Source organism: Talpa europaea (assembly GCF_964194135.1).
Source record: "Talpa europaea genome assembly, chromosome: 6".
Classification (NCBI taxonomy): domain Eukaryota; kingdom Metazoa; phylum Chordata; class Mammalia; order Eulipotyphla; family Talpidae; genus Talpa; species Talpa europaea.
The window spans coordinates 99,380,162-99,404,591 of NC_140072.1; the positions used below are offsets into that span (position 1 = coordinate 99,380,162).

A 24,430-nucleotide genomic window follows, 5' to 3' on the forward strand; every position below is an offset into this window, starting at 1 on the left:
AAGGAAACTCTATGGGGACGACACCTGAGGGGGTGGGGGAAGCAAATGTTGTTTAAAAATGAACAATGATGTAAAAAATAAAAAAAATTAATAATAAATTTTTAAAAAATCCTATTGTTTAGGATTTTCTGGAGGCTGCATTGTGTAGTCATGATTGATTATATAAATCAGTAGCTATTATGATTAATCTCCATCACCTCTCTTCTTTCTCAAGGTCAGAGGGTGGGGTTGAAAATTCCATCTCTAATCATTAGCTCTAAACCAACTCAAAAGGTGATTTCTTTGTCATGCAGTCCCTATCTTGAAACTATTTCACAGATCTATAAGAGTCACATCATTCATTTTTAAGTATAGGTATGGTTGAAAGGAGTTTATGTGAATAATGAAGATACTCTCACCCCTGTGCCTCAGGAAATTCCAGTAGTTTTAAGAGTTCTGTATCAGGTACTAGGAGTGAAGACTAAATATGTATTTTTCATTGCATCACAGTATCACTGATTTTGAACGATATTAGTTTGGCAAAATATGATGGTAGTTGTCTAGAAGACTAGGGCATGTGGCAATGTTGCATGGTCACTTGGAGTATTGTATGTGTGGAAATGTATTGTGTACCTTTTGATTCTGTTTTTCAAAAACAGGCACACAACATATTCCATACCTACTAGAATTGAACTATCCAAGGTAACTGATGACCAGTAGTTGCATCATTAGTGACCTCTTTTAGTTTTTCACCTACCCAATTTCTGCATCATTTATCTTAAGAACAGCATAGAATTTTAATTCTGCCATTTTCAAGTTGTATAATCTCTCTTTAGTTGTAAAATTGGGTAAAAGTATTGTATATTTTAGGTGACTGTCATAGTGTAAATGGAAAACCTGACTTATACTATTAACCTGTAGGTCCTACACTTTCCTACTCAGTAACAACTTCTTTATGAAGTAACTGTTTCTAACATCAAGTAACAATTTATTCAGTCATATTTCAGTAATAATACACTTTTTTCTGTCCTCCTCTACTGGCTCCTCACCATCATTTGAACCTGCTCCTGTATGTGCGTCATTAAGAAAAATAACTGCTGTCACCTGCACTGTCTTTAGTTTTGTCTCTTTCTAACTCCCTTCCCATTTCTTCATGGCTATTTATTTTGCAGACTGTTGTTCCATTTGAGTTTGACTCATATTTCCTCATGACTTGATTGAGGTGATGCTCTTTTAGGAAATTAATATAGAGGTTTAGCATATTAAATTGATACATTTCTCTGTTGATGTTAATTTTGATCACTTGCCTGAGGTGCTATCTATTGTATTCCCCCATTACTGTATGTTTTTCCCTTTGTCTTTTCTACATATCTTGTGGGAAGATACTTTTGTCTGTACAAATAGTTTCTGATCATACTCTTTACCATCTCATTTACTAATTTACCATCCATTGTTAATTCTTACTTGCACTGGTTATTACTGTGGTGTTTGCCTTATGGTGATTTTCTGTATCTAGCACTCTTAATAGTTGAGTTTTTCTTTATACATTTATGCTGTGTGCATTTTAACTCTGCAGAAAAGCTGCAGCATTTATCAGGTATTCAAGAAGTCTTTTAAGATGGCATTACCTTGGAAGCACATGGACTATGGTGGTAGACTATGGTGGTAGACTTGTGGTCAGTGCAGTATGGTGGTAATACCTGATGGGGTTATCCTAATGTTATCTCAATTTAAAAATTAATTTTAAAAGATGGCATTATTTCTTTATATCCATCACTGCTTTCTCAACTTTATGGTCCTAGCACCTACCTCCATTAGAGTAAATAAAAGGAATCCTTTGTGTATTTGACTTCTGCTTTTGTTCTCTCTATATACCTAATTCCAATTTCCTCTGAAAAGATTTAATGAATAAAACACTGAAGTATACCTGAGGTGAATAAAAGCTAGACTGGCAATGTCTGTTATTGTCAGATTTCGTCTCCTTTGCCCATAGTTGGAAAGCCACATGTATTTTCATCTCTATGAATTTTTTAAAAGTCAAATACATTATTTAGTCTGTAACAAAGATTGATAAAAATCTTAGCTTTTTTATTAATACTGCTACATATTGTGATAACTTAGTTTCTTTTTTGTAGAAGCTATGCCCTCTTGGAATAAATTGTTGTGAAAGAAGCTTAATTGGGACCTTAACTGAAACATGAATTTTTATTATACTGCTTAAGTTTTATTTTTAATTTCTCAGAAAACGTTCTATAGCATTCTCCTTTTTCACAGCTGATAAAAATGTGATTCTTATTTTTTGTTGTTTAGGAACTAGTAATTTCTATCCATATATTTAAAAAAATAAAGCTATTACAACAAGATGACTATTTGGTAGAAAAATATAAAATTATATGTGATGATGACATATTTGATAATTTATATACATAAATTATTTTTTAAATGAACTGGTCATCTTGTGTCTAAAGTAATTTTCATGAAGGTTTATTACTTTATGATAATATGTCATATATACCTGAGATAAACTAAATTCTATAATACAGTGGCTTATGAAAAGGAGACTTGATTAAGAAATGTCTGTTTTCTCTTCCACATTCAAAAAACCAGTGCTTTGTTGTTTGAGACATTTCTTTGAGTATTTAGTCTTTTTAAAACTGGAATCGATCTCTCCTTTTAGCATTCACATAAATTTAGGTTACCATGGGAAAAATTAAATTTTAAAGGGGGAAGTATAAATATAGACTGTTTTTAGTAAAGCAGTATGGTATATATGTATATGTGTATAGGGAAATCATAGCTAGCTCATGGTTGCAAAAATACCACATATGAGGCAACTAATGTGAGGAAATGATGTTGGATAGGTAGAGAGATGCCATATTGTAATAGATGTACATGCCAGATTATGGAGGTTGACCTTCATAGGGAAAAGATCCTTTGGAGAGAGGGAGAAGGGATGAGTTCAAAAAGTATTGAAGTTAAATCATCAGGATATGGTAATAAATTAAATGTAGGAGGTGAGATACAAATCAAGACTCCTGGCGTGTGTAAATGATCCTCTCAGTTTACACAGAACATATTAAGAGGAGGATCAGATTTTGGAGAAAGTATGATTGTACAAGGGAGCCTATGGTGTTTATGAAATCTGGTTGGAGACTTTCGTATGATGGGACTATATGGTTGAGGTTGGAGAATTGTTTGCGTAAATATCACAGTTGAAGCTATGTGATTGGAAAAGATTATTCAGGTCAAACCTTATAAGAAAGTTGTGGGTTTAAAGACTTAATGCTGGCATCACCAACACTAAATGGGCAAGTAGAAAAAAAAGAAACAGTTCTAAGATAATGCAGTGCCATGGAGACCAAAGGAGACTGTTAAGGAAAGAGCAATAACAAATTTAACATTAATCCTTGGCCTCTTGTTGAATGCACAAGACAAATGTTGAGGGCTTTTTTTGTTTGTTTTTACCATATTTTCACCAAAAAGTAGTGTCTTCTATTTTTTTAGGAGCTATCTTTTTTCATCCTTACTACTCTCTTTCTTTTTTTTTTTTTCCTTTGAGGTGCTGAGGAAGTCTTTACTTTCTCTGTTTTTTGTTTTTTTTTTTTTAAAGATTTTTATTTATTTATACAAGCACTGGGTACAGTCAGAAGTGTGGGAGGGTGAGAGAATTCACCAGAGCTAGAGCAGGGAGCAGAATAGGCAGAAGAACCGAAGTACACTGCTGAGGGGAGCAGTGGGTGGCAGGAGAGGTCTGCCCGCCATGTGGGACCCTCGCCAGGCAGCCAGGGATCGAACCGGCGCTGTAGAGGCTGCGCACAGCTTTGCAACCCAGCGCTCAACCGCTGCGCCACCGGGGAGGCCCAGTTACTACTCTCTTTTTATTATAGTTTTCCTTCTCCTACATGTTGGGAGCCTCTTTATTTTCTATAAACTTAACTTGAAGGCTTATAGAACTGTGATTATAATTGGCCTGCTGTCAGCCAGTGTACAACCTCATTCAGTGTCATCATTGAACATTAAACTCAACCTGAATTCATTTTGGTGGTGGCTCTTGTTTGGAACCTTACCATTTCCATGTCTTCCCACCTAGCTTATTGGATTCTTAGAAGTTTATGGGATAAATAGGGTAGATTGTTATCTTTCTCTTTTTTAGCTAAGGAATCTATTTCCTTATTTAAATTATGTCACTGATTCAAAGATAGCTCTTAGTTTTGCATTTTGCTGGCCATATATCTAAAATGTTACAGCTGAAAGGAACTTCAGAGACCATCTCTTCTAATCTCTCTATATTGCAAATGGGGAAACAGGACTAGAAAGAGAAAATCACTTGTCTAAGATTGTATACAGAGGTAAAGCAAAACCAAGATCTGTAACCAGCTTCCTGATTACCTTTCCTTGTAATAGGTACCACAAGTTTAATTTGCATGGTAAGTAAAATTAAACCACACTCTTTTATCTCTGATGTCTCACACTGCACTTTTTTCTCTTGGAAATAGTGTGCAGTTCGTGCAGCCACAGAAGGCAGAACCCTTGTATTAGAAGGCTTGGAAAAGGCAGAGAGGAATGTTCTACCTGTTTTGAACAACCTGCTGGAAAACAGGGAGATGCAGCTTGAAGATGGACGTTTCCTGATGTCTGCTGAGCGTTATGACAAACTTCTCCAGGTAAGAAAAGATAAATCCAACACCTTTGTCATAGCTGTTGAGCTGTGGATAGTGCCATTTGTTATGTAAGATATGGTTTTATCAGAATGCTCACAGATGTTCAGGTGGCCAGATATGTGACAAATTACTGAAGTCATGAGTTAGTAGCTTTATAAGCTTTTCTGTTTGCAGACCATGTTAGAAGACCTGCCAAATTTTGCTTTTTTTTTTCCTTATCCCTTTTAATTATTCTTCCCTTTCTCCCACCTTCCCTATCTTACTTTTTCCTTCTTCTTTCTTTCTTTTCCTTCTCTCAGTGACTGTTTCCTAAATCCCTAATGACTTCCAGAGAGTGCTGGGCCTTGGGAATATAAAGCTGAATAAAGTCTAATTCTTGGCCCCAGGAAACCCAAAGTCCAGTAGATATTGGCAGAAGTGAATAAGGTATTTAAAAGATATTGGGTCCAGGCTACCAGCATCTGATCCTTGAGTTGCAAGAGCCACCTAATAGGACTCTATGCTTCCATCTTGGCCTCACCACAACAGTCAGTGAACACTTGCTTTAAAACATGTGATTGGGGGCCTCCCCTGCTGGTGCAGGCGGTTAAGCACAGCACTGTGAAGCTGTTTGCAGCCTCTGCAGATCGAGTTCGATCCCGGCTGGCCGGCGAGATTCCCACATGGCACAGAAGACCTCTGCTACCTCGCCCGCTGCTGCCCACAGCAGTGTATTTCAGTCAGTCTGCCTGTTCTGTTCCCTGCTCTGTCTCTGGTGAGACCCTCACCCTCCTGCACATCTGGCCTGTACCCCAGTTCTTATATGCATGAATAAATAAATTTTTAAAAAATATATTAAAAAAACAAACATGTGATTAACCAGGTCATTCCACTGTTCTGATCCTCTGATAGCTTCTTGTTGTATTCAAAGTAATAGCCAGAGTCACTGCAGTGCAATATAGGGTCTTACGATCTTACCCTCTACTGACCCTTTGGCCTTATTTTCATCTACCCCATTCCTTTTTAATACACTTCAGTGTCTATTATTTTCTTTACTATACCTCAAATATACTATACCTCAAATATACAAGACAGGCATTCTCCTACCTTTCAGGCACCTTGCTATTCTGTAATGGTACTCCCCATATATATCTTTCTGGCTCAGTCCTGTGCTTTCAATTTTGCTCAAATGTCATATCATCAGTGAAGCCTGCCCTCACCATCCTATTTTAAATTGCAGTGTGCTCTTGCTCCATACTCCCTTACCCTGCTTTTTCTCCCCATAGACTTTTATAGCATCCTAATGATTTATCTAATAAGTAAGTAAACTAAAAACTTTTTGGTTCATTGCTTGCTTCCCTCTCTATATAATAATTTTCACTAGGGCATGAATTTTTGTTATCTCAACCACCTAGCACAATGCCTGACACATGGTAGGTGCTCAGTTATTTGTTGAATGGATGAGTGATATAAAATCTTTAAATGCTGTGATACAAGCTAGGTATAAAGAAGGCAACAACAGGAGAGTGTGAGGTTCTTGAAATTTTTGAAAAGATTAGTGTCATCATAAATGACAAGAAGGTAGCCTTTGTTTACTTTCCTCCAGATGCATCACCCTGCATCTGTCTGCTAACCCAGCCTCCAGGACTGATGAATCAGCCTATGCAGTTGAGGACTGAGAGTCTTTCTCACATCAGTTCTGTAGAGATAGGCATATGCTTCTCTTACTACCTTGCTCAAGAACAGGACTGTGTCTTATAATTATTACTCCTTCCCAGGATGCGATTACAAACTTAGAGCATACTAGCACTAAGTTATAGATGCTGGCACAACAGGGTCTGATTAAGCTGATGCTCCATGACTGCCAGAACCATAAAAATCTCTTTCTGATTCTTGCTGTGTGACCTATTTCCTTGTAACCTATTTTGCAAACTTTTTAGTGCTGTATTTCTTTACTGCTTATGGGAGTTTCTAGATGATATTTTCATTGTGCAAAATGGTAGTTTTCTTCTGTTTCTTCATTCTGGGTCTCCCTGGTGGCACAGGGGTTTAATTCTCAGTGCTATCAAATTATTGCCAGCCACTGCAGCATGAGTTCTAGCTCCGACCCGGGGATTAATCCACATGGCACAGCAGACCTCTCCTGTCTAGCCCACTGTTCCCCTCAGCTGTGTATTTCAGAAGACTTGCCTTTTCTGCTCCCCATTCTGTCTCTGGTGAATCCTGTCACCGCTCGCACCTTTGGCCTACATCCCAGTTCTTGTATGCGTAATAAATAAAATAATAAAAAATTAATATTAAAATAAATTAAATAAATAAATTAAATCTTTAAAAAATTGTTTCATCTAATGTAATTACAAGATGATAATGAGAATTTAATAAGGAAAGTTCATTTTTTCATATTGTTATACTTAATATACTGCAATGAAACCTATTTTTATTATGTGCTATTTTAAAATTCATTTAAAATGATATTTACAGGTCATATATAACACAAATACATATTATAATGTTTACAATATTTATATTTTAATAAATAATATGAAATAATAACTTATATTAGCTATTTTAAAAGTAGATATTATGCACAGCATTTTCTCTTTAGGTATTTTCAGAATTACTATATTTTCTTCTATATAGTTATTCACAACTTTTAGTAAATAATTTAGAAAAGAGTACTCAGAATATGGAATCTCTTTTTTAATTACACAGATTACCTTATAAAATTTTTTTGATAAATTCTTTATTTCTATAATAGAATTCTGTTTGAAGCTACTGAACATACTTCTTTGGATAGGAATTTGGGCTCTGAGGTCACGAGGGCCTCAGCACAGAAGGAGTAATTGTTATTATTAAGAAGAATGTACATTATTTTTCCCCTGAAATAAATAGAAGTATAAGTATATAATTTTTACTGGTAAATGTAATTTCTTTGTTCATAGTCTTTCTCATGAGAACCTCATGAAATATAGGTTGGATCCCTTCACACAATACCATCACCTTCAGACAATTTCTAGGATAGAAGATTTCAACACCATTATCTAAGTCCTTATTTCTAAACAGATACGATATACTAAATATTTATATTTCACAATGTTAATGGTTTCGTAAAAGTGATATTATGGAAATAGATTGAATAAACATTATATTCTGATTGTCACTTTTGAATAAGTGGAAGATAGAAGATTGGGCTTTTGATTTCTCGGCACTAGATCCAGACTCTTATTTTCTAGTGCATGTGACATAATGTCATAGTGTCGTTCTTATACTAATACGTAGGAGTTGTGATTTTGGTTGTGCTTGAAATGATTGTTCATTATGTGTTTAAGTTACTTCATGCAGTCAGTCGACAGACATCTTTCCTGAGACGTACTAGAGGTGATAACACCTCTCAGGTGCTTGATCCAGGATGAAACGGTCATGTTCACAAAGCAGTGCACAAATGTGTAATGAATAGAAACATACAGAGGATGCAGTGGAGGGGTGCAAAGGAATGCTAATGAAAGGAGGGGACTAGATAGGGACCTGTTTTAATGATGTTGTGTTGAGATTTGATACTACTGGTGTTTATGTTGTGAAAAGTGAAAGTGTGTTCCAAGCAAGTGGGGCAGTGTTGGAGAGCTGCAGCTGTGAGATGGAACCTGGAGCATAGATTCATGGAAGTTGGGCTCTGGGGACGAGTGTGCACTGGTGACTAAGAGTATTTGAATGAGACCTGACTCTGTCCTGTTAAGAGTTTCTCCACTGTAATATGGGTTAAGCCTCTGAAGATCTGCTGAAAACAGAGGGTCTGTCTCTCAGTATGTACATTCATATAAACTTTGCAAGCACTGTGTGTCCTACAGCTGAGGAAAGTGAAGAGTCATTGATAGGATCATGTAGAGAAGGAAGGCAAGCCATTGAACAGGTGCCTGCCATGAATGAGTGCTTTCACATGCATTATTAGATTCAACTTTTTTTTTTTAAAGATTTATTTATTTATGCATACAAGAGCTGGGGTACAGGCCCGAGGTGTTGTGAGGGGTGAGAGGATTCACCAGAGACAGAGTGGGGAACAGAGCAGGCAGAATGACTGAAATACACTGCTGAGGGGAGCAGTGGGCGAGACAGGAGAGGTCTGCTGCACCATGTGGGTTGCTCCCTGGCCGGCTGGGGATCAAACTCATGCTGCAGAGAGGCTGCAGATTGCTTCATAGTGCGGTGCTTAACTCCTTGCGCCACCAGGGAGGCCCTAGATTTAACTTTCATAACAGCCATAATAATGTCAGTGATGGTATTCCCACTTTACAGATAGGAAGGTTGAGGTTCAGAAAGGGTAGTAACATGGTTTTGGTTGCTTATACTTAGCTAGAATGTGCACTAAGCATTAGAGCCAGAATTTGTGACTCCAAAACCTATATTTTTTCCAGTCTCTCAACTTCACCATATACTACTTTTGGGATCATGAGCAAGTTATGTAACTCCTCTGTACATCAGTTTGCTCATCTATAACAAAGAATTACAGGTCTATTTGTATTCAATGAAAATGAAGTCAGAAAGATTCATGGAAAGTGTTTACCATGTAAATTTTTAATACGTGTTAATAGAATGAATATGCCTACCTAGAAATATATCCATAATACATCATCTATTTAAGGTCCATGGGCAATCTCTGCTCTGCCAGTGGTTTGCTCCTCTGGGACTACCTCAATTTGTCCTCTGGTCTGAACCAGTCTTTTTTTCCTTTCTTTTCTGACTCTGTTCCTCTTTGATACTGACAGGGGCTTTGTTCTACTTGCTAAATCTGTTGCAATATGTGAAGTTTATAATATCTGACCCAGATCTCCTTTGTTCCTTAATGTCTTCGCCGCATCCCGTTTCAAACACCATTCACACTGTGTGTCTTCCCTACATCCTGATTTCACTTTGCTGATTCTGATTTCATTATGCTCCCTCCCTTGAAAATCTGGCTTCGAGAGTGTTCTCAAATACAGTTTACCCAGCATTCAGTTCTAAATCCTTATTCTGGAAGCTCTTGCAGTTGTAAACTACATCACTTATGCTATACAATTTGATCTCTTGCTCTTTTAGGATCATACCAAAACAGAGTTGGATGCCTGGAAGATTGTTCGAGTCAGTGAAAATTTCCGAGTAATTGCCTTGGGCTTACCAGTACCTAAGTACTCTGGGAATCCCTTAGACCCCCCACTTCGTTCTCGATTTCAAGCCAGAGATATTTATTATCTACCCTTCAAGGTAAGTATGAAAAAGAATATTTTAAAAGGTTTTCTATTTATAATAAATAGAATTAGTATAAAAATGTTACTATGTTAGTAATTAACAGAGAGGAAAAATGATACAGGGTGAAGAAAACTTTGGAAACTAGGAAGAAAACTTATTGTGGCTTTTTGTTGTTGTTTTTAGAAAATCACATGTATCTAGAAATTTTTCTTCTTTTTACTATCATTCTCTGCTTAACCAAGAAGTTGAATTGTATCTATAAAACATTTGTAATTAATCCATCACATTGTTTATTAATTGGTTTGGTATGTTATTTTAGGACCAACTTAAACTATTATATTCAGTTGGACCCAATGTTTCTGCTGAAAAGTAAGTATTTCAGCTACACATGTACATTTATGTAAATATCCAGACATTTAACATTAAATTTGTTTTGCCTGTTCATTGATTGATTCATTCATTCCTTAACTACTGTTCTTTAAAGAATTCTTCAGTGACTGTGGTAAGTGCTATTGATAAAGTTATAAAGACACGATCTTTGATGGTAAAAACTCAACATCTAGTAGAGCTTCAAGGTATGTGAATATCTTAGTTTAACAAGTATAGTGAGGGCCATCATTTTATTGGGGTTTCCTGTGGTTGAGACTTTGTAAGGTATTCCCAAAAGCCTCAGTATTTGAGGTGGGTCCTAGAAGAATGAATATGGCTTTGCCAGATAGAGAATGGAATTAAGGAATTCTAGAACTTTTTTTCAAGTATGAGATGAGAATATGTGCTTTATTCTTGAGGCTGTCATAAGTGCCTGGTAACTAAATCTAGGTTTGGATTGAGAAAGGTGGGAGGTGAGGTTAGTAGGGTACAGCTGGGAAGATTGTAAAAAACCACATATAATAGAGTTAGGAAATATATGTGTGTATCTAATAACCTTTGAGTTTTATTTTTTTTTAATTTACCTTTGAGTTGAAAATAGATGCGTAATATGAAGCTGCTGTTGCTTAAGAATTTAATAGATGTTGTCTTTTTTGATGAATTAAATTGACCCAGCTTTTTTTTATATTTAGCAGTTATATACATTTAATATATTTTAACTATTAGAATTAAATTTAATAACACTAATTTCCTCCCCTAGAATTTCTCAGCTCCTGTCTTTCGCTACCACTCTCTGTTCCCAAGAATCTTCTACTCTTGGCCTACCAGATTTTCCTTTGGATACTTTACCAGCTGCAGTTCAAATCCTGGTATGTATAAAGTAAATTAATGACTGGTATACACAAATGTGGCAAAAAAATTTTTAAGTTAATCCTTGGGGATTAGTCACTTCAGTTTGCCTTATCATGTTTTTCTATAAACATTTCAAAGCCTGAGATTAATTTGTTATGCAATGCAGTAATCCGAAGAGACGAGTGACGTGTTCTGAGCTCTTAAAGAGCTTATAGCCTTGGAGGGGAGAAGGTAGACATGCCACTCAGGTAAAAATTAGAGAGGAGGAGGACTTCAGCCAGATCATGAAGACTTGTCCCAACATGAGACAGGGTTGCTGGGACTTTCACACTCTAGTGCCATCAGTTACTAGGTATTAGCCATCCCAGGGGACAACAAATTCACAGGCACTAGCTGCTCTCCCAATCAGTGAGCAAAATTGGCCCCAGGAGCTCAATGGTAGTCTTCTTTAAAAGTTATGCATCCTTGGACAGTTGGAAGGAAAATCTGGGAGGCACAGAAAGGATAAAAACAGATCTCCGGGGATTTGGTGGAGCACAGATATTGTCTATTACAGTTTAACAAAGGTCATGTTGGTAGTATCTGGAGAGAAGAAAAGGCCCTCCAGGCAGAGGGAATGGCACTTACAATGGTGTGAATCACAAAAAAAGGACCAGGTATGTTTGGAGAATGACAGGCTGTATCACTAGAGCAAGCCTACGTGGTGAAGAGAGAGATTAGAACATTATTGTGAAGTGATTTATATGGCGAGTGAAGTTGTTTGGATTATAAGATGTGGGAAAAAATGGCCTATTAGGTATTATAAAGTATCTGGTAATCAGATTTGTGTTCGAGGACGATATCTCCTTTGGCAGCAAGGAGGGATGGGGAGAGCCTGGGTGCACAGGGAACAAGTAGGAGACTTACAACATCAGTGAGGGTGACTGCAAAGAAGAGTATAATCTGAGGTATTGGGGATACCATCTTGACAAGAGACTTACTTATAACATTTGTTACTTTTTATTTTGTTTCCTGTGAGTCAGTTTTCCTCGTATTTTTCACATTGTTATGTACATCCAGAATAGCAATTCTCTTTGTGTTTATTAGATCCCCTACATTTTGTTTTTGCTTAAACTTTTTACTTTGACACTTCTCAAATCTAAAAAAACAAATTCCAAACATATACACAATGGAATATTACTGAGCAATCAAAAAAGATAAACTCATGCAATTTGCAGCAACATGGATGGAGCTGGAAGGGATCATGCTCAGTGAAATAAGCCAGAAAGAAAAAGAAAAATACCAGATGGTCTCACTCATAGCAGGAATTTAGAAAACCTAAATAAGGGACCAGGAAAAAGACTAATTATAATAAAGTAAAAATCAAAATCAACAAACAACTATAAACCAGAGACACTCTACGGCGGGGAGGGGAGAGAAGGGAGGGGATCAAAGGGTGGTGGGAATTGTATGGGGACTATAACCACGATGAAAATGCATATACGGTGCAAAAATGAAAAACGATGTAAAAAATATATAAAATAAATTTTTTTTTTAAATGAACATCCATATTTACTTCCGTGAGAATCACCAGTTAACATGTTGCCACATTTATTTGCTATCTTTTTTTTCGGAATCATTTGAAAATACATCACAATCAATATTCTTAAATGCTTCAGTTTACAACTTCTAAAAATTAAGACATTCTTCTCTATAACCAGAATATCATTATCACACTTCAGTATATTAACACTAATTTTATATTCTAATAGGTAGCCCATATTGAAATTTTCCTGTTAATAGACATTTTAAAGTCAGGCAAACAGAATTGGGCAGACAGTTTGATTTTGAGGAAAGGATTTGAGCATAATGAGTACTTTCCTAGTAAAAACAAAGCTGGGTGAATGTGGATTCCTAACTCAGATTAGGAATAAAAAAGAAGGAGACATGAGTAGGATAGAGCAGTGTGTTCAGACATGTAGTTTCAGTTGTCCTAAGTGGGAGTCTGGGATATTCATAGTCACCTCTAATGGGCAACTGAGATTTGAAGTCAAGGGCTTAAGAATGAGGTCAAGACTAGAGATAGAGACTTGGGAGCCATTACCCATAAATGGCAGTTGAAAGATGGAAGTGGGTGAGCTTGCCACAAGGAAGGATGCAGAAGGGAGAAGAGGAAGTAGTATTTGCTTTTGTATACTTCTGGAAAATATGAGAAACCTATTGGTTATTGTTTATAATGTAATTTCAATGTTACATGTACATTTCAGATAGATTTTTCTGTGACTGTTTTAAATGTTCCTCATTCCTATATATTTTTGCTCCTAACTAGGATTATTTCCCGATGATGTCTGTCAAACATGCAATCCACTGGCTTTACCCATACACTCTCTTACTAGGACATGAAGGGAAGATGGCTGTGGAAGATGTTTTAAAAGTAAGTTCACTTTCTTTACTTGCCTATCTTCCCTTCTCTACTTTTCCCTTCCCATCTCTCCCTAACGCCTTTCTCTTACTTTTCTGTTTCCATCTTTCTTCCTTGCCCTTGCCTTCTCTTGTTTTCCAGGCATGGAGACATTGACATGCCATCAGTGGGGAAGCAAGTAGAGAGGTGACTGGTAGGGAGATTGGTTACATTGAGCAAATGAATAAATCAACTAAGCAAATGAATTAATGTTTTGAGGATAATAAGAGCTTTGTTTTTTTTTTTTTTTACCTGTTGGAGAATGAGTTTATAAACACAAAAATAGGAAGGAAATAACCCTGAGGTTTTAGATTGGAATTGGAGAAACTGGTATAAACTCATTTTCAATATATAATACACATTTCTATATATATGGTAATATATAGATAGTAATAAATATAAATATAGTGTGTGTATACATATATCTTCCAGCTCTGTTCCTTGAGAAGACCTAAAATCTATGACAGTCTAGTGGCAATGATCATACCAAGTACTGAGACCTTGGTTTCCAAATACCATACTTCTCTGAAAGAAATCAGGACTCCTTGCAAGAAGATTGTTTTTGTTGTTGTTGTTTTGTTTGTTTGGTTGGTTGGTTGGTTTTTATTTATTTATTTTTTAAAGAATACTTGCTTTCCCCCACCCCCTCAGGTTTAGTCCCCATAGAATTTCCTTCCCCAAGGTACCTGTGCACCATCACCACAGTCCCCTGTGCTTCTCTCTCCCTCCCTCTGACCCCTCTCCCTTCTCCTCCCCTGCAGTATGTCTCTGATTTATAACTGTTTTTGCTTTGTTGTGCTTTGTACTATTTTTTTTTTTTTTAACACTGATGTCTTATTTGGTTCCTCTATATTCCTGCTATAAGTAAAACCATCCGATATTTTTCTTTCTCCTTCTGGCTCATTTCACTGAGCATAATTCCCTCCAGCTCCATCCACATTGCTGCGAATGGCATGAGTTTATCTTTTTTGATTGCTTAATAATAATAGTAATAATATGCCACACCTTCTTGATCCAGTCATCTATTTTTGGGCATTTGGGTTGTTTCCAGGTTTTACCTATTGCAAATAGTGCTACAATAAACATAGTGTACAGGTGTTCTTTTAAATCAATGTTTTTGTGTCCTTTGGGTAGGTCCCTAGTAGTGGAATTGCTGGGTCATATGGTAGCTCCATTTTTAGTAGACTGAGGAACCTCCTTACAGCTTTCCATAGTGATTGGAACAGTTTGCACTCCCACCAGCAATGTAGGAGAGTTCCTTTTTCACCACATCCTCACCAACATTTGTTGTTGCTTGTTTTTTTGATATGTGCCATTCTTACTGGTATAAGGTGGTATCTCAATGTGGTTTTGATTTGCATTTCCCTGATGATAAGGGATGTTGAACATTTTTTCATATGCCTGTTAGCTATTTGCATTTCTTCTCTGAAGAAATGTCTTTTAAGTTCTTCTGCCCATTTCTTGACTGGATTGTATGCTTTATTCTTTCTTTTTTTTTTTTAAACAATATTTGCTTGCAAGAAGATTGTTTTTAGGTTTGGGATGGGGGGAAAAGTACAGGATGAGGCTGTGCCATCTTATGGGACCAGAAGAATGTTTATCAAATGATGTTGATGTGTGAAAATGAGCGAGTAGCCACCTTCAAGTGGCTCCTACTGACCAAAGTTTGTTTTGATTTGAGCATCAAAATCATGATAGTAAGCATTATAATCTCTTGAATAGAATAGGAACCGTGGCCTCCCTGGCGGTGTAGGGGTTAAGTCTCAGCCCTATCACCCCCTGAGGCCTGAGTTTGATCCCCTGCCAGCGAACTAACCCACATATGGCACAGCAGACCTCTCCTGTCTTGCCTGCTGCTTCCCTCAGCAGTGTATTTCAGTAGCTCTGCCTGTTCTGCTCCCCACTGTGTCTATGGTGAATTCTCTCACTACCTGCACCTCTGGCCTACACCCCAGTTCTTCTATGTAAAAGTAAATATATATATAATCTTAAAAACAATAATTGAAAAAAAAGAATAGGAATCCATGAGTCCATACTGATATAAATGAATAAGTAAAATGCCTAAGGGAGAAAGACAAGCTCTTTAGTGTAGAATGCCTCCCAGTAAAAACAGAAGGAATTACGTAGATAGAAAAATGAAAATCACCATTTGGTAGCCATCAAAGTGGTGGCTAATATAAGCAGGAGTCATCAAAGGATAAAGGGTGGGTGGAGGGTCTACAAGGGACAGGATATTGTTGTAATCTAAGAATATTTCCCCTCAAACAGTTGACTACAAAACAGGAAAATGGTATTTGCACAGTAAATACCAATTTGACCAGGTGGGACAAATAAACATTGTGTGCCTCCCAATGTTGTGCTGAGAAGAGTTCATTTCTGGGGAATTATGGTGTGAGTTGGACCATGAAGAAGTATTATGTGGACTTAAGTTGAACAAAGAGGCCTGCTCTGTATGTGAGGGAGTTAGAGTGGAAAGTAGGGGAGAGGAGGAAAGGAAAGAGAGAAGATGGAAGAGTATTAAGTGAACAATGAAGACCATTTGGAAGAAGGGCTCAACGAATCAGGAAACTACTACTTTCTACAAAACTACAGTGTAGTTCACTTTAAGATTTTTTCTGGGAGCTGATAAAAAGAGAACCAGAACTCATCTTCTGAGTTAAGTTGGCATTGGTTATTGAAATAGAACACCTGGTGTTTATGAGAAAAGGCTATGATTTCAGATGAACTCCCTGGTGTCTATCAGCTCAATCCCCAGTGCTTTGGGAGCAAGGATACATAGGGAGAAAGAACATGTCACTGAAGTTCTGATAAAATGAAGCAATGTAACTTTTTCATGGCACAACTGAGAGAAGATACTCATTATCTAGATAAGTCCTTTATGAACCAAGCTGTGTTTTTATAAGGAACCCACTTTGGTGTGTTTTGGGCCACTTAATTTCAGAACTAGATATACAAATTATATGAAGTTATAGAATACCTTTAAAGAGTGAGTTTTACAAGGAAAGTAGATACTGTTGCTTTATTTGATTTAGCATGCATTTTGACGTTTATTGTTAAGGGAGCATAGAAAATGGATTGTGGGCCCATACGACAAACAATTATTTCAGATTTGATGTAGGGTTTTTTTTTAAAGATTTATTTATTTTTATACAAGAAGTGGGGTACAGGTCAGAGGTGCAGGAGGGTGAGAGGATTCACCAGAGATAGAGCGGGTTGCAGAACAGGCAGATCGACCAAAATACACTGCTGAGGGGAGCAGCGGACGAGACAGGAGAGGTCTGCAGCGCTGTGTGGGTATCTCTCCCTGTCCAGCCGGGAATAGAACCCGTGCTGCAAAGGCTGTGGACAGCTTCGCAGCGTTGCACTCAGCCTGCTGCACCACCAGGGAGGCCCTGATATGTAGAGTTCTTACAAAAGAAAAAAGAGAATGATACTACTTAGGAGAAGAAAACATAGTTGTCTTTTCTTGACTTAATTGTATAATTACCTGGTTAAGGAATGGTACTTCTGATTTTTCCAACTCCTCAATGGATAGTTAAGTGGGAGGCCTAAATCTATTTCTCTGTACATATTGTAGAACTTACTTTTTGTAAGATTATTACACACTGATGCATGCAACCAGATTAGAGTGCTAACTCTCTCCCCTTAAAAGTATAACTGTTTTGATTCATGACTCTTTGTGATCTGTTGTGGGAACAGTCAATGTGGACTATTGGTTATTCTAAGTTCTTAAACTATTCTCTCAAGCTAATATTTGCATATAAACACAATTGCTTATATATTTTCAAATAATTTTGTTTTTTTTTTAATAATGAATTTTATTGTTATATTCCCCATACAATTGCAGCCCCCCCATTCTGACCCCAATCCCTCCCCTCCCACCCCCGCCCCCCTAAAAGTGTCTCTGGTTCATAGTTTTTTGTTGATTTTGATTTTCACTTTCTTATAGTTATTCATTTTCCTGGTCCCTTATTTAAGTTTTCTAGATTCCTGCTATGAGTGAGACCATCCGGTATTTTTCTTTTTCTTTTTGGCTTATTTCGCTGAGCATGAACTAAGAGAGGTTAAAAATTAAGGAAGCATTGTTGAATTTGGAAAAAATGTTGAAAAGGAAAAAAACATTGTGTTGGCTAACCAAGAAAGTACATATATACATACAACTTCTCCCTGATAAAGGATAATTTTCTTCTGATCTACATTATCATAGAAATTAATGTGTATTTGCATTTGACTTAGATCCATTTGCATTTTAATATAATCACTTAAACTTCTTTTAAAGAAAAAATATTACTGAAAACACAGTCCACTAAAATTCAGTGCTTTTTTTTTCCTCCCCCAAACAAGCTATAGAAACGGCTGGAATGGCTTTCATTCCCAGATAATTTTCATGCTCTAAAAACATGTTTTTATATTGATAGCTACAAAATTACTTCTAGTTTTCAGTTAAGGATATCTTAGAGAAAATACTCTCATTCTGAATATTCTACTTTGAAAATGGTATACTTTATTATAGCATAATACAAGTATACCCAGAACTTTTAGTACCGTGTTTTGGCTCTTCAGTCCTTCTTAGGATTCCATCAGAACAGTGATTAAATTAGTAAGTTCTGATAGTGGTTTAGAAAGGATGTGCTGCCACTTATCTATTGATAATGTTTTATGAACTGCAGTCTTTACTGAGAAACTTGGAAGGATCTTGCATGTTTTCATTCCCATTCAACAAACACTAATTGGTCACTCATTATTTGGCAAATAATATGCACACAGAATTCTGGTCATACAGAAATGGATACCATCTGATTTCTGCTCTTAAGGAATTTATGGTCTGGTTGGAGCATCAGAGACAAGCAAGTAACTTTTAATATAACGATTTTATATTAGTATAGCATGATGCATAACTATGGTCAAAGCAATGGACAGTGAAAAAGAGATTGAATGACTATGAGAAATGTTTGAGATGAGATTATAGACCTTAATAACTAATGAAATGTAGGGTAGGTTGAAGGACTGTGAGAGAAAGTGAAAAGTCCACAACATCCATGATTCCTGGCTTATATGATTGAGTGGATAGAGCTACCCATAAGAAATTAGAGCATATTTGGGGTGGGGTGTTTTGTTTTGATTGTTAGGTTACATAGTGGATTTGCCTAGCAGACTTGAAAATGTGGATATGGAGCTATTTTGATATTAAAAATAAATGTGAAAATCAAAATCAACAAAAAACTATGAACCAGAGACACTTTTAGGGGGGCGGGGGCGGGAGGGGAGGGATTGGGGTCAGAATGGGGGGGCTGCAATTGTATGGGGAATATAACAATAAAATTTATTATCTAAAAAAAAATAAAAAATAAATAAAAAAAGAATAACTATACGAAAGAAAAAAATCAAAATCAACAAACAACTATGTACCAGAGACACACCTTAGAGGGGGGAGCGGGGAAAGGAGGCATTGGGGTCAAAATCAGGGGGTTGCAATTGTATGGGGAATATAGAAATTAAAAAAGACATAATTTAAAAAATAAATAAATAAAATTAGGTATCCATTTTTGTGTTTGCATTTCTCATTTTAATTTTATTTTTTTAATATTTTAGAAGAAAAATAATTTTTTGGAAATAAATTTTGTGTTATATATAAAAAAAATAAATAAATGCTTGGGAGCCATTCATATAAGGGTATTAGTTGAATTCATGGTAGTAGATACAAGAGAACTGAAAAGGAACATATATAGGTAGAAGAAATAAAGGCTGAGGACTGAACTCTGGAAGCACCAAAATTTGAGGATTGGGTAGTGGGCAAAGAACTTTCAAATTAGGCAGAGTAAGCGCAGTTGGAGAAGTAGGAAAGCAGACAGTACTCTTATGGAACATTGAGGGAGACTGTTATAAGAAGAAAGCAATAATCTTTTAAATGCTATAAAAGTGTCTTGAATAAAGACTTAGATCATTCACTCAAAAGGAAGTATTCATTCTGTCTAATTTTCCTTTCAATCAGTTAGATGAATTATCCAGGCACTGTTGACTTGGAGATGTAGGTAGCAGTAAGCAAAATGAGCAAAGTCTACCTTTACAGAGCTTATTTTTTAGTGAAAGGCAACAGTCAGTGAATCAAATAAGTAAATAAAGTATATCAACTGAGGAATGGGTGCCTTCACAGAGAAAATGATGTTTGAATAAAGACCTGAAGGAGGAAAAGTATGTCCCATAGGTGGAAAGCATTTGAGGCAGAGGGAAAAACCATTGTAAAAACCTTGAAATAGGAGTAATGTGGGGTGTCCCAGGAACAGCAAGGTAATATGATGAGGCATAGTGAGTGAAGAAGTGAGAAGGGGGTGAGGTCAGAAAATAAAGTCAGATCACTGAGAACTTTATAGGGTACCAAAAGGACTTGTGCTTTCAATCTGAATGAGGTGGTTTATCAATCAGTTTGTGAGCAGAGGAATATTTTATATGATTGAACATTTTAACAGATTTTCCTGATAGTAGTGAATAGACTGGTAGGAAGGGTGAATGCAGGGGAAGATCACTTATTGGGTGGTGTTTATAATTTATAACTTAGTTGAGAGAGTTGGTAGCTTTGATTAGCTCTGAGCCTGGCAAGAAGTAGTTGGAGTTATGTTATATTTTGAAGGAGGAAAACAAATTAATTTGGCAAATAGAATATTATCGGTGGATTTGCCAAAAGCAGTGTTAGTAGAGTGGTAAGAATGTAAGAAAAAAGAATCAGTGGGTCAAATATTAAATCAGAGGTGAGGAAATTGAAACAGCAATTATCTACTACTTGTAAAATAAGTCTGATAATAAGCTAACACTCAAGGATAATATAGAAAAACAAGAAATGGCTTTTTCCATTAAAACAATGACATCTTGCCATTTGCATTCACATGGACTTTGATGGGATTTTGTTAAGTGAAATGTCTCAGAAGGAAAAAGATAAATACCATATGATTTCACTTATTTGTGAAATAAAAAGAAAAACAAATGCAGGTGAAAAAAGCAAAAACAAAAAACAATTCCTTAGATTTGATGGTGGGTATGGTGTGATATATATACAGCTGCTGAGGTGATAATTGTACACCTGAAGCCTGTACAGTGTTGTAAACTAAAGTTATCTCAATTATGGAGGGGGGGGGAAGGCTTTTTGTTTCTTAGAATAGGGAACGAGCATCTTTATGGGGAAAAAAGGATGAAATCTGTAATAAATCTGGAAAAGATTTATGGAAATAAGGCCCGAGGGAGTTACAAAAAAACATTTCCAGAGTACCCTTGTGCTTTGGCTTGAAACAATGGAAGAATCTATCTTCTACTCAGCAATCAGGCTTTATCTTAAACTGAGATGAAAAAAGGAGACTTTTAGTGGCTTTCCATCCACTCATAGTTAAAGCAGAAGTCCTTTCTATTTAGTGGCAAAAGAAGTAAGAATTGACTAAAGTCTAGATGATTTTGAGAATTAAGGAAAAAGGATTTCATTTGTTCATTTAATGAACACTTATTAACCATTGACTATGTCCCATGTGTGTTTCTAGGTTCCAGAGATTTTAAATAAACCAAATATATGCACCTGATATTGCCCTAATGAGTCTTACATTCCAGTGAACAATGAAAGAATATGTGCCTGGTAACTCTTGTTGTGGGTTGAGAAGGCAAACTAGATTACCTGATGATACAGGGATGGATGGGCGCAGATTGACTTCTAAGAGAGTTGCCAAAGGACTTTGGGAAAAGCATACTGGGCTACATATTTGTTGAGTAGCAGAAAGTATGGTATGGAAAACTTTACTGTTAGTGCTCAGTAGCCTAAAAAATTCACAAAAAAACAAATAACTTGGTGGAAGAAGATTGGGAATTAGGAAGTTGAATATCGAGGCCTTATAGAACAACAACCATGAGATTTACTTTTCCTTTTATTTATACTCCACAGTTCAAACAATATAATTCCAAAGAAAGTGTATCAAAAAATGTTGAATTAAATTGCTTGTTTGATTGAAATGCAAGAATTCATAGTAAATACTTTAAAGTATAAAATGGTAAGGTAAACAAATGGCTTTTTCCTTCTTGCTAGCATAGAATGTATAATTATATATCTATTTTACTCCTCAGTTTCCATTTTGATTAACAATTATCTAAATTTCCCAGATCTGAAAGATTATTCACCTTGTAACTTTAGTTCTTTTACTATCTCAGTGTATTCTAGTCTACTATTTTTATTCTACTGTGATACTTTACTTTAATTATTTATAAGGACATGACCAGTATAGCTAGTGGTTCAAAGCATTAGTGTTTATTTCTGGAATGTAAGTACTTCAGCTTCGAACCTGTGTCAAGTTCGACTGACATGACTATAGCTGAGGTAAAAATATACCTCTAAATTAATACTGTTTCTTAGAATGTAATGCCTCTAGATTCTAAATTCTAATGAGTTTAATTACTTGACTGAGTCCTACTACTTTTTTTATTGAACTTCACTTAAAATACAGTGTAAGTATTTGTCTATATCATAAAACCAGTTCCAAACACATTGTGTGATAGTATGGGGGTTTGCATATATAAATTGTGTAAAGTGTAATTTTTTTTTTTTTTTGGGTAGTACAAATAGAATTTTTTTTTTAGATGTGGAGAAAAGAGAAAGTGATTACCTTGAATACTTAATGTGACTAAAATAAAGACTTGAATTGGGCTGTTATGTTTAGAATATTGAGGTTGAAGATAATTTTCTTCCCAAAAATCTATTTTCTGGAGCTGTGTCATTCTGTTGAAGTTTATTTTATTTTATTTTATTTTATATATTTTTTACATCATTTTTCATTTTTGCACAGTGTATGCATTTTCATTTTGGTTATAGTTCCCATACAATTTCCACCCCCCTTATTTTGACCCTAATCCCTCCTCCCCTCTTCCCCACCCCCACCCCCACAGTGTCTCTGGTTTATAGTTGCTTTTGTTGATTTTGATTTTTACTTTATTATAATTAGTCTTTTTCCTGGACCCTTATTTAGGTTTTCTAAATTCCTGCTATGAGTGAGACCATCTGGTATTTTTCTTTTTCTTTCTGGCTTATTTCACTGAGGATGATCCCTTCCAATTCTATCCGTGTTGCTGCAAATTGCATGAGTTTATCTTTTTTGATTGTTGAGTAATATTCCATTGTGTATATGTACCACATCTTCTTGATCCAGTCATCTATTTTTGGACATTTGGGTTGTTTCCAAAGCTTAGCTATTGTAAATAGTGCTGCTACAAACATAGGGGTGCAGGTGCCCTTTGGAATTAATGTTTCTGTGTCCTTTGGGTAAATACCTAGGAGTGGAATTGCTGGATCATATGGAAGCTCTATCCTTAGAAGGTTGAGGAATCTCCACACAGCTTTCCATAGTGTTTGGACCAGTTTGCACTCCCACCAGCAGTGCAGGAGAGTTCCTTTTTCTCCACATCCTCACCAACATTTATTGTAGCTAGTTTTTTTAATATGTGCCATTCTCACTGGTGTGAGATGGTATCTCATTGTAGTTTTGAGTTGCATTTCCCTGATTACAAGTGATGCTGAACATTTTTTCATATGCCTGTTGGCCATTTGCATTTCTTCTTTGGAAAAGTTCCTTTTTGGCTTTTCTGCCCATTTTTTGACTGGATTATTTACTTTGTTTTTGTTGAGTCTCTCACCTCTTTGTAGATTTTTGTGATCAATCCTTTATCATTAGCGATGTGTGCAAAAATTTTCTCCCAGTCAGTGGGGTGTCTCTTTGTTTTGGTTACTGTCTCTTTTGCTGTACAGCAGCTCTTTAATTTGATGTAGTCCCAGCTGTTGATCTTTGTCTTCACTATCACTGCTTTGGGTGATGAGTCTTTAAAGATGTTGCTGAGGTGTATGTCATGTAGTGTTTTACCTATATTTCCTTCTATATATTTTATGGTTTCAGGTCCTATGTCTAGTTCTTAAATCCATTTTGAGTTGGTCTTTGTGCATGATGTGAGGTAGTAGTCAAGCTTCTTTCTTTTGCATATAGCAACCCAGTTTTCCCAGCACCATTTATTGAACAAACTTTCTTTGCTCCATTGCATATTCTTTGCTCCTTTGTCAAAGATTAGTTGACTGTGAATTTGTGGGTTTATTTCTGGATTTTCTTTTCAGTTCCATTGGTATGTGTGTCTGTTCTCGTTCCAATACCATAGTTTCAGGCAGTCTAGGTGAGTTCAGGAAGCAAAGATACCTGTTCTAAGATTGCAAGCCAGGAGGGCACTTCCCTGTGCCCGTGGTCTGCCCTGGTGGTGGCTGGATCCCCTCTGGGCTCCAACTGGCAGCCAGATGGGGCCTGGCTTGTGGGGGCTTTTCAGCTCACCTGTGGCTGTGGGGGCAGCCCTTTCCCAGTTCCATCTATGATGGGTTTTTTTCCATTGAGGTTCAATTCTTTTACTATAGTGATAATGTTCTAAAACTAGGGCAGGATTTTTTGGGAGGTAATTTATGCCTCTTAACTTTTTATGTTGAACTTGCTGCTAGTAGTAGAGAATAGAATTTAATTTTTGCTTAGTATTTTCATTATTTGTGTTCTTACACATTTTTTCTATAACTAGCTGGTTTGGGTGGAAGTATAATCCAATGAATTGGTCTATATGGAGAAAGAATCAGTGTTATTGGCCTTTTAAATCCTGTTTGAGAACATAATGGAAAGGGCACTGTGGCAGATACTGTGGAAGATTGATTGTTTTAATTTCTTGTAATCAATTAAGCTAACCACACAAGCAGACAGCAGAATGGTGTAATAGGAAATTAATAAAAAATTTAGTTAATTTAAGAAATCAGCTGACAAAGGCCTTTCACTTAAGTATGTTTTCAAGAGTCTCATCATCACTTTCTAGGAAACTGGAACCTTTGATTATCAGAAATGCAGGCTGCAAACTTCTACCACGTCAAGAATCCATTAATTGTATTTCC

General features: G+C 36.3%; 1 protein-coding gene across 1 annotated transcript in view; it reads left to right on the top strand.

Moving 5' to 3' along the window:
- The window catches only part of VWA8 (von Willebrand factor A domain containing 8), a gene marked incomplete at both ends in the record, with an annotated part of 320,923 nt that overhangs the window by 39,188 nt on the left and 257,305 nt on the right, over positions 1-24,430 (top strand). The window contains 5 exons of the mRNA XM_084235317.1: positions 4,476-4,643; positions 9,690-9,854; positions 10,159-10,208; positions 10,969-11,077; positions 13,369-13,473. Of these exons, the coding sequence (XP_084091443.1) occupies positions 4,476-4,643; positions 9,690-9,854; positions 10,159-10,208; positions 10,969-11,077; positions 13,369-13,473 (597 nt within the window). The remainder of the gene's footprint in view (positions 1-4,475; positions 4,644-9,689; positions 9,855-10,158; positions 10,209-10,968; positions 11,078-13,368; positions 13,474-24,430) is intronic.